The sequence below is a fragment of the Scatophagus argus genome, chromosome 21, assembly GCF_020382885.2.
Source record: "Scatophagus argus isolate fScaArg1 chromosome 21, fScaArg1.pri, whole genome shotgun sequence".
NCBI lineage: Eukaryota > Metazoa > Chordata > Actinopteri > Scatophagidae > Scatophagus > Scatophagus argus.
Genome location: NC_058513.1, coordinates 17,807,145 through 17,817,713, shown reverse-complemented (window position 1 = coordinate 17,817,713; position 10,569 = coordinate 17,807,145). Strand labels below are relative to the sequence as shown.

The 10,569-nt window shown below is 46.6% G+C and overlaps 1 protein-coding gene across 1 annotated transcript; it reads right to left on the bottom strand.

Annotated features, from left to right (window-relative positions):
- Window positions 1-28: 28 nt before the first annotated feature.
- adam8b (ADAM metallopeptidase domain 8b) lies at window positions 29-9,858 on the bottom strand. The gene is made up of 23 exons (XM_046376361.1): window positions 9,705-9,858; window positions 9,328-9,434; window positions 8,814-8,887; window positions 8,625-8,700; window positions 8,088-8,164; window positions 7,618-7,813; window positions 7,400-7,465; window positions 7,256-7,318; window positions 6,993-7,162; window positions 6,825-6,906; window positions 6,590-6,732; window positions 6,174-6,363; window positions 5,736-5,825; window positions 5,079-5,277; window positions 4,545-4,647; window positions 4,246-4,411; window positions 4,088-4,168; window positions 3,883-3,967; window positions 2,975-3,095; window positions 2,735-2,894; window positions 2,601-2,648; window positions 2,134-2,187; window positions 29-1,666 (listed from the first exon to the last, which is right to left on the bottom strand). Exons 1-23 carry the CDS (start codon window positions 9,772-9,774, stop codon window positions 1,538-1,540), a joined length of 2,550 nt encoding a protein of 849 aa, XP_046232317.1. The 5' UTR covers window positions 9,775-9,858; the 3' UTR covers window positions 29-1,537.
- Between the last annotated feature and the right edge of the window lie 711 nt (window positions 9,859-10,569).

Here is a 10,569-nt window from a genome sequence, read left to right as displayed (position 1 = left end):
GAGATGAGACAAAGAAAACAGCGTAGAGGAGAAGACATAACCAACTTTTAATCATTTCAGTTCAACACTGAAGAAGCAGAGAAGAAATCCTGTCATGTTTTGCTTTACGCCGACTGTGTAATCTGCTGAGGCAACATGATCATCTCATCACACTTGTGTAATAAAGTGCACTTTATTTGTCACAACAGAAAGTCCCTCTGACGGGGATTCATTTTACATCCGGTGGAATAAGTGTGACAGATTGCCAACACAACAGTGATTTGCCACTAATTTACAGTTTCACGTAAAAGTTACAAAACCCTGTGACTGTTGCCCTGCAGACCCATCAGTGCAATAAATAAACAAGTATTTGCTCCTCGAGGCTGTCACACTCGCCGTCTCGGGACTGAAAAGAAGCATGGAAGTATTTCACGCTAAACCACAGTGACACACTCGCTGAACGGTGCACAGCCTCCCATACTGTGCGTACCGCTCACACGTTTTCAAGTACAGTGCAAAGTGATGCAAAATGAACCTTGCAGAAGGCACAGACTGGCTTTGGACAGTTTAGGGACTGTTGAACAATTATTACAGTGGGGCCGGGTGGAGACACTCCCCGCGGCTTAGGAAAAAACTGCTACACCCTCCCTACTAATATCTCATGTGGCAAGTGTTGACTTGCTACAACTGGTTTAATAAAAACTTAACAGGGCAATAATCTGTATTTTTATGATAAAAATGGGTCAAAGTGAAAAGGGTCTCCAATGAACCTGAATCTGTGGCTTCCCCTCTGCTTTACAGAGCTTCATAATGAGCTGTTTAGCTTCCCGCCATGCAATCTTTACTGTTATGGTTCACTTTCATGGCTCTCATTGCGTCATTTTCAGATATTTAGCAGCTAAAAAAGGGATATCTTCCCTCCGTAGACCAAAATCAGGCCTATAAGCTACTGAATATTGGACTCGTTTCATCCATTGATTGTGTATAAAAATAACGACATGAGAGCTCCCCAAAAGTGAAGCCAAAACATCTGTGTTGCCCCCTGGTGGCTGGCTGCAGTACAGCTCATAAACTCCTCCCCCTCCATGTTAGCAGATGGGACATGAGCCAAACTAAAAACTCAAAGAACATGCCAATTAAATTTTTACCAAAGATGGTTTCTGCCATTTTAGGTAGCTCTTACCAGGGCCTACCCTCTCTGCACCCCACCCCCACATGTTTTAATCATTTTCATACAGTCCCTTGCATAAACATATCTAAAATATTTAAGAAAGTACATTTTCACGTGAGCACCATTTTGCTCACGCTCATCAAAGTGCAATGAGACGTCTTGCAGTAACGTTATGCAGACGAAATAAGAATGATGAGAAGCATTTGGTCTCATGTTATCAAAGAAGTTCTGAGCCGGTGAAGCCCCGGTCCTGCATCACATCTTTAAAGGCTTTTCCACAGTTTGGCCTCTGTGACTCACAACCAAAAAGAGTCGCTGACTTTCTGCCTGTCCGACTAAGAGCTCAAAGTCCTCTGCTTTGGTCAGACTCGATCCTTCTGATGAGACTCATGTGAGTCTGTGGACGTGTGGCTTCGCTGGAGGCACTGGGGGAGTGCAGGCTTTGATTCCGGCAGCTGGAGGAGGGCTGGGCTTCGCTGGAGGTACGGGAGGAGGACTTGGTTTGGCTGCCTTATACTGAAACACAAAACAAGACGAATTTTAGACACTTTTATGACTATGGCCTCAAACTGTGGAGGTCTGGGCTGAGCGAAAATGTGCTGCAACTTCAAGATAAGACGTTTAATGATCCCGAGAGGGGAAGCTTGCATGTTACAGCAACATGAGGAAGCAGTTTAAGAAGGCAGGAAACAGATAAACTTCAGCTTCAACTTCTGAAATGTCCTGAATGAATATGGAGCAGGGGAGCCTTCAGGATGTAGTTTACTACACCAGTAACGTGATGAGCGATAACAGCTCAGAGTTAACACATTTAAATACGTGTAACATCGAAAAGGAAGATTTCCTCCGACTTGAGCTGGTGTTTATCGATGTTTGTAAGACTAAAGACGACAGACACATAAAGTGTCTTAAAATTAAAACTGAAGCTGCTGATGGATTTCAGCTCCACTGAACTGTTTCCATCTGCTGTAGGAGCGACTCACCTGAGTCTGATTCAGAGGTGGCAGAGGTTTGGATGGAGGCTGAGGCATCTGAGTCTGTGCGGCAAAACGGAAAGTCAGTCAGACGTTTGTGATTTTTCTCTTTAAACACACTTGTGCACACACACACACACACACTCAGCATCATATGCAGACTAAATGAAGACTTGAGTGGGGACTCGAGCTGCTGTTTCGCAGACCGCTGAGCCTTTTTCAGGAACTAATCTACACTTCTGATGTGTTTTTAAAAGAAATGTTCAGTAGGAACGGAAGAGTCTGCGCGCTACAGACGGGGTTTAAAGTGGGAAAGTAATGAGAGGCGGACCGACACGGTGTTGGAGCCCCGCCAGCTGCACACCACATCTGACTTTACTTTCTTCATGTGACGTCAGCTGCAGGCTTCGGTTTGCAGCTCTGATCCTCAGTGTGCATCATGCAGGAGATCAGGTTCTCATTCATTTAAAGCTTACCGGCTCGGTTTGTGAGGTGGACGACACTGAAGACGGTTTCTTCGGTGGCTGGGAAAAAAAAAAAGGATCCTGAATCACTATCACTGACTGACTGATCCCCGACATGAATTTCTAAACCTGCAGTCTGACTGTACCTGTGGGGCGGGTCTGCTGGGAGTCGCCATAACGATCAGAGGAGCGCAGGCTTGCGTTGCCGTTGACTCCACGAACGTGGGCTGACTGATCTGAGGTCTGTCTTTGGCGCCGGGCTCCTGGAACATCGGGTTCAGCCTGTCGGGAGCCGAGTGCACTTTCCTGTGAACACCAGATTGATTGAGCCGGTCAGAGAAGCACACACGGACAGCTGAGCGTGAATGAATCTGAGAGGAAGCTGCCTTTTAGAGGTGTAGCTGTCCATGTTGTCCTTTCTGCAGCACATCAGCCCTGCTATGATCACAGTGACCACCAGAAGGATGGAGAGAACAGCACACACAGCAGCGATGATCCCAGTCTGACCTGCAGGCACACACACATCACAGCTGCACTTTATGTTCACTTCTCTGGTGGTTTCATTCCTTTTCCACACACAATTCACATCACACTGTTGTGTAGATGCAGGAAATATCACACACACACGTTCGGATGTTTCTCAGCCATGCTTACTGGAACGATCATTCGATTCAGTATTCGGATTAATGTTGTTCTATCGAGAAATGTTTCTTTCTAAAGCAGAATAATGTGGTGTATGGTGATAATGTGGAAAAATGTGTTGTAAAAAGCTGAAAGAAGTTTGTTTTTGCTGTCATGCTGGCCTGTACGTCAGGAGGCCTCAGCTAAGGATGACGCGTTGGTCAGCACAGAGCAGGAAAGGTGTGTCATCATTTCTAGTCAGCAACAGTACATCATTACTGTTCAGCTTTGTTGATCAACTTATGTCACCATAACTGGGGGGAAAAATACCAAATCGAGCAGCTTTCTGACAGCAGGTTTGTGAGGAAAACCGTGTGAACGCGTCCGAGTCCTGAGGCGTTTCACAACTGCTCTTCTTCCTCCTTTCTTTGTGCATTCAGCAGTTTACTGAGCGGACTGAGCAGTTGCACAATCACTTGGCAGACTTTTAGTTCTGCATATTATAGCAGTTAGGTCTTCGTGCAAAAGATGAAGACTGAAGACAAAATGCCTGTGAGGCCTAAGTGAGTCCGGGTTGAGATCACTCGTAGCGAATGACTCACGTTTGTGTTCCCGTACTGCACACTGAGGTGGACTCGCACATTTACTGCCACAGAATCAAAGCGTCGTGTACCTTGAGGTAAATCTGCGTACTGGATGTCACAGTAGGGTGGAGCCCAGCCCGGATTGCAGTGACACTCTTGCTTATGATTACACACCTGGGGAGAAAATGCAGTAACATTACTTCAACCACGAGTGAAGCATTTGAGCTTTTGCTGCAGAGGAATCTAACTGAAAACATCTGCGAGCGATTCCAAACCTTAAAATAACTCTCTTACCCCATTGTTGTTGCATTTCTTTGCACAATCCTCCTTTTTGCCATAAACGGATAAATCCACGCATCTGTTGTCGAGGCAAACCTGCGCGCAAACGTTTGGTTATGAGTAAAACGTCCAACAAAACCCGGCGTGATGAGTCTCTGCGCTGAAAGCTTTACCTTATTCGGTCCACATCGGGTCCCTCTGGGCACCATGTCGATGCTTCTGGTTTTATCGTCATCCACAGCCAGTTTACACTGGATGCTGTACACAGTGTAGGCTGCCCGTTTACCGGTGATGGACTCACCCCCTCCATCACAAAATATAGACCCACACTTCAGATTCCTGCAAAAACAAACAAAAAAAAAGAAGATAAAAGATGAATCAGTAGAGTAATCAGGGACGCTGGGTTGGGTTGAGGTGCGCTGCCAAACAAATTGGCTCATTTGGATGGAAGCCGAGCAGGAAGAAAACCTACTGTGCTGTACAGGGGGTGTAGCCGAATCTGTTCCTCCCACAGTTAGCACCTTCTTCACCCCGTTTGTTCAGGTCAAAACACACGTCCAGTCCAACTCTGGTGCCTGCAGAAAGTAGATATTCACAGTTAACCTATCGGACATATGGAGGGTCAGGAAGATGAAAATACTGAAGTGCTTCGTCATCATTTTGGCTTTTTCAGTCGAAACTGAATTCTCTCACAGGACAAGAGTCGGAGAATCTGAACACAAAGTTTTGTGGGTTACAATAATTTTTAATTGAGTTAATATGGACGCCCGTCTGCAGGGAAAAGAAATCAAGATGAAAGGTCAGGAAAGATGGAAGACAATAAGTCAACACTCACAAAGTTTGACTTTGGAAGCTGAACAAATGCCACACTAAGCTGTAACTTAACACTATTAAACGTGGCAGCTGAGTCGTTTTCACCATGTGACCCTGAAAAGGGCTGCTAACTGAAGTCAGCTCGTCTGTTCGGAGCGACAGGAAAACACGGGCAGCAGCGCGTCGAGTGTACCTGTGCCAAACAGCCTCCAGCAGTGCTGCTCGTGTGTCGGGCACTGGCCGTCGTAGCAGTAGCCCTGAGCCTGGTTGTAGCAGGGCTTGCCGTTCATGTGAAAGCTGTCCTCGGGACAGTCCTGCGACACTCCGGTGCAGTACTCAGGCAGGTCACAGTCGCCGGCCGACTTTCTGCAGACGCTCCCAGCCGGCTTGAACTGTGGGTCAAAGTGCATTTCAGGTGATTCGGTAAGAGTCCGTGCACGTTACTCAAACAGGGCGTATAATTACCCCGTGTGGTGTTCCTGCGGGGTATTTCATGACTTGCATCGCCTCGTTTGAGGATGTAGTGAGTTACAAAGAAACAGCAGGTTATCACACTCTGTTTCCTCTTATTACGGAAATGCTGCTGGTTCGCTCTGTAACCTTCTAATGTCACAATTTTAATGTCAGTGATTAGCCAGCAGCAGGGTGTGTCTGTACGACCGGCCTCCCTGCTGCCTGACCTCTCCGTCCGCTGACGGCGAGGCTGATGGGGCCATTAAAGCCGTGCCAGCGGCGAGGCTCTGAGGACAGCAGCGTTGTTGTGTCCCATCTTTGGTTCAATCTAAACAATGATTGGATGGCCCCTCAGGACACATCGTAATAACTCATCCCCACCCCAAAGCTTAAGTACCTGGCAGTTGTCACAGCATTGTCCATGAGCGCACTGCGATCCTCCGGTCAGGCGACAAGTGGAGGCATCACAACAGGGGTTATTGCATTCCTGCAAAAGACAAACACACTCTTTTTCGCTTGTGTCATGTTTGTGTACGCAGCCGCACCTTTAACAGGAACTGCAGTGTTGAAAGTTCAGTGAAAACAGATCAGGTTCAGACCTCCCATACGAGCAGCTGCTTTGAAGAGATGGGAGCACGCAGGAAGACTATTTTTAATCTTGGAGGCCAAACCCTGAACCACCACTACCTTCCCCTTTTATTAGCTGTGACCTTGCACACAGGAAACCACCAGCTAAAAGACAAAATCCCAATGCCAACTTCCTTCAACACAGGATATATTTAAACTTTCCAAGGTCCCAAAAGTGACTAATCTGTTGGAGCCAGATCGGGTTTACCTCCACGGTGCCACAGTCACACTCCTCTCCGGGGTCCAGCAGGGCGTTGCCACAGCGAGGAACCACAGCGATGGTCTTGATGGAGCTTAACGGCTTGGACAAGCAGCTGGGCTGAGCTCGCTCCATGAACTCAGCGAGCTGCTCCACGCTGCAGTCGCTGAAGAACTCCGGGAACGCCTGACTTCCTGTCCTGAAGAGGAGCAAACAGATTTCGGCTTTGCACAGGACTCACACGCACAAACACACTGTCTGGCCAAAAGTATGTGGACACCCGAACATTACAGCACTGATGATGGACGATAAGGCCTGATGAGGTGTGTGCAGAGAAGTCAAGTTCTTTCAAACCTTTTCTGTATGCAGCCGGCTGTGAAACAGGAAACGGATAAAGACAAACGACAAAATGAGTTCGCAGTTACCTGAGCTTATCGGCCATCACACAGTTCCCGCTGCTGTAGGACGGACCACACGCACATCCTGCAGCATCATGGGACAAGCCAAAGTTATGTCCCATCTCATGAGCAATGGTGGAGGCGAGGCCTATCGGGTTGTCATGGTGATCCTGGAATGGAAACAAAGAACTGCTGCTTTAAATTCACTCACTCGTCTCCACTTGTTAAAGGATTAATTCCAGTTGGAGGTCAATATTCATACCTGATTGACTCCACCTGAGTTTTCAGTACACATGGCAAACTTATTTGCCAGTCCGACCGTGTCTCCGTCAAAGTCTTTGCCGCTGTCAGGGGGGGAATCTAACATCAGGTCAAACTGGCAACATTACTGAGTCCAACACCTGCACAGGTATCTGAAACTGGTGCTCACGTCACAAACTGGGCCGTGTCGTGCTTCACCCTCTGGAGAAGATCAGCCTGGCGCCACAGGAGGAAATTGTCCAGAGCTGTCTCCGAATTGACGTCGACGTCAATGTAGTCTTTGTGTGTCCAGATCTCCAAGCCCACCAGCACGACTCGAATGTTCAGAGGCCGATAGAGCTGCAGGCAAAGACGAGACGTTCACATCGAGCGACGGCCTGGCGGCAGGCGAACTGCTTCAAAACACGAGCCTGAACACGAACTTTTCTTTACCTTGTCAACGTGATTTATTACTCCGAGAATACGGGATTTCGTCTCACGTCCGTATCGCTTGTACTGGAGGAAGAGAGAGGAGACGTGATCGGCTTCACTTAGCGATGGAAAGTCTGAGTGAAGGAATCAAAGCGAGATGTTTACCTCAGTGTTGTCCACCACCACGACCAGCTCGACAAACTTCTGCGGACCCGCGATGGGTTTCGATCTCTGAAGGAAACAGAAGTACAACCTTCACAGGAATATTCTGATTTTGCTGCAGTGAGTAACAGTAAGCGTTGTTGATAAATGGAATATATCATCACATCACCAAACTGTACAGTCATTCTGAGTCATTTTTAGACACCTGAACTGTCACCTACCCAGGATCTGGTCCTGTAGAGGCCGGCGAGCGGCGGGCTCTGGTCCCGGTCGTACAGTGAGCCGTTGGACGAGGAGCCACAGCCGGGCCTCCCGCTGACCTTCAGCTGCTCCCGTCTGTAAACTGCATGGGGTCCATCGTCGGACTGTCCCAGGGGCTCGATCAGGTAAACCTGCTGCCGGGCCCTCACAAAGCCACTGCAGACACGGAGACGGGAAGGCGAAACGCTCGTGAGGGACTCGACTTGAGTTCAGCGCAAATGTTTTGGTTTACAGAAAGCTTCAGATTCATCAAAGCAGGACAAGTTAACACGCGCCAAACACAAGCAACGCAACGTGCAAACCGGCTGAACAACTGATCTGATTACCGAACATCATGAGTTTCAAAAGTTTCAAAACTTCAGCCGGAGATGATGTCAGCAGCGGGTTACAAACAGGAAGTCTGAAGCTGAAAACATCCCGACTTTCCTACCTGATGCCCGAGCAAATCCCGACGCTGACGGAGGAGTCCTTCACGCCTTCGACGCGGCCGTGGTAGAAGCAGTGATCCTGAGTGGAAACACATTCACAATAAGTTCACAATAGATTACAGACACGAAGGTGCGACTTGTAACCTCTGGAAGGTGGGATGTTTTCTTACTAATGAATATGTGGAGTCTCAGTGTATAAAACAAAGTATTTAAAAAGCCACAATAAGCCAGGAAATCAGCTGAAATTCATCACAAATTCAAGTGTTTGATTTAATGTTTTGTGATGATCTCAGAACTTACATTTGGTGAGCCTACATGTGTACGTTAGGGCAGCAACTAACAATTATTTTTCATTTATTGATTAATTCTGTGCTTATTTTTTCAGTAAAAATCGACTCATTTCTAAAGATGAAATGTCTGAAGAAACAGAAAATCACTCAGCTTCCCAACCATCAACCATCATAAAGTCGAACGTCTCTGTTAAAAATGTCATCTTTCTACACCAAATCACAGAATTTAAACTGAAAGTAAAATCTCACCTCGTTCGGTGACGTCGTCACACGTCTTCCGTCTTCTGAATAACGAGTTTCAGTGTAGCCTCTTCCAACAAGGTTCCTGCAAAATACACCAGCAACTTCTCTTCTCTCATGTTTCCAAATATTAAAACACGTCTCAGCCGAGTGGATCTGAAAGGCTGCCTGAGAAAACCACTTTGGACAAACGTTCACCTGTTTTTCTCCAGATGAAGCGTGTGGTTCCTGCCCTCAAAGGCCAACTCGTACCGAATGGTGTCAGGATGAACCTGTGAAAACACCCCATCAGTCACGCCATGGGAGCTGCAGTGGCGGCACAAAGTACTCACATCCTTTACTTTGGTGAAAGTAGCAACACCACAGTAAAAATACTCTCTGTTGGAGAAGAGTCCTGTGAGTTTTTACTTAATTAAAAGCACTGAGGTGTATTTTATATTATCAGCAAAATGCACTTAAACTATCAAATCACAAGCTTTCCTCAAGTCCTGTACTTAAGTACAGTCTTCCTTCTTCACAACCAGCTTCAGCAATCCACTGGTGGACAAAGGAATGCGTCAGTATAACAAATACATACATTTATAACAATGTATTACTGTACTTAAAGTATTTATACTTTACTGTACTCCGTGACATTTCAGATACTGTACTTTTTACTGCACTATTTGACAGCTGCGGTTACTTTGGAGTGAGGCGGGTGAGGTGTGGTCACCTGGCCGTCCCGCGCGCTCCTCTTCTGTCTCCCCGCAAGTCTGTGAGGTGTGACCACCTCGTACCTGTCCACGTGAGACAGCAGTGCGGACGTCTGCACGAGACACGCTGCGCACAGCAAACCAAACTTTACCGGGTCTATCAGTGCAACATGGAGGTTATTTAACAAGGCTTTAAACTGACACAGACTTCACGGACACTCCCAACTTAAACATTCACACAGACACAACAAACGTTAATGCATCCTTCTCTACTTATTTGTTATTTGTTCTACTTATTTGGCACATGTAAGAAAACAGTTTGCGCACTATAAAAGTATTACAGTTAGATAGTTGTGAGTAGTAAAGTTGTACTCGTAGAGTTGTAGAGAAAACCTACCCCATGTCAGCCACAGTGAGACCGTGTTCGCTCCCATCATGGTGCGCTCTGCTCGGAAACTGGCTCTCATCTGCCGTTACTCCACCGTGAATCATCGACGCCAGCTGTTCCGTTAAAGCTCCGCCTGCGCTGCGCTCTTATCGCCGCCTCGCACGTTTACCGTAACTGTCAAGCGAGTTGCGATCAGAAAAAACACCTCGCGTCGGACTTCCGCTAAACTGAAACACGTCAGAATGCCATCACCGTTCATGGTCATTCGGTCACGTAGGAGCTCGTACGCAAATATTAGGGTTAAAAAAATCACAGCGTTAATTTTAAAACGTTAACTTCCCCAAAGTACATTTGAATAAGCGACCAGCCGCTGAATAAAGACTAACCTGTGACATTTTCCCCCTCATTCCTCGCGATGTTAAGTTCACAGCTGCGTCTATTTCCTAAAGAAAATGCACATTTAAGCTATGGAGTCCAGTCTGTGTGGTGGACGCGTTCTTCGTTTCAACCACTATTTCAACACATTCAGAATACCACCTTACAGCAACCAAACTGCGACAAACTAAAATATATATATATATTTCAAATTGCACGCCTTTATTTTGAAATCATTGTCGTGGAATTTCCGGTATGACTCCCGTTGTTCAGCTAACTTGTGTTTAAATGTAACTTGTTATGACACTTACTAGGCCACAAACGACAATAATAATAATGATGATAATAATAAATCTTTAGTTGACAACAAAATCAAATAGTGAACATTCAACTTAAGCCCTGAAAAGGTCTCATGTAGCTGAAACAAAACAGTAGCTACACATCTGTCATATGTAACATCTGCAGATGTTGTTGACAAGTTGGTTTATTCAGCCGGGAG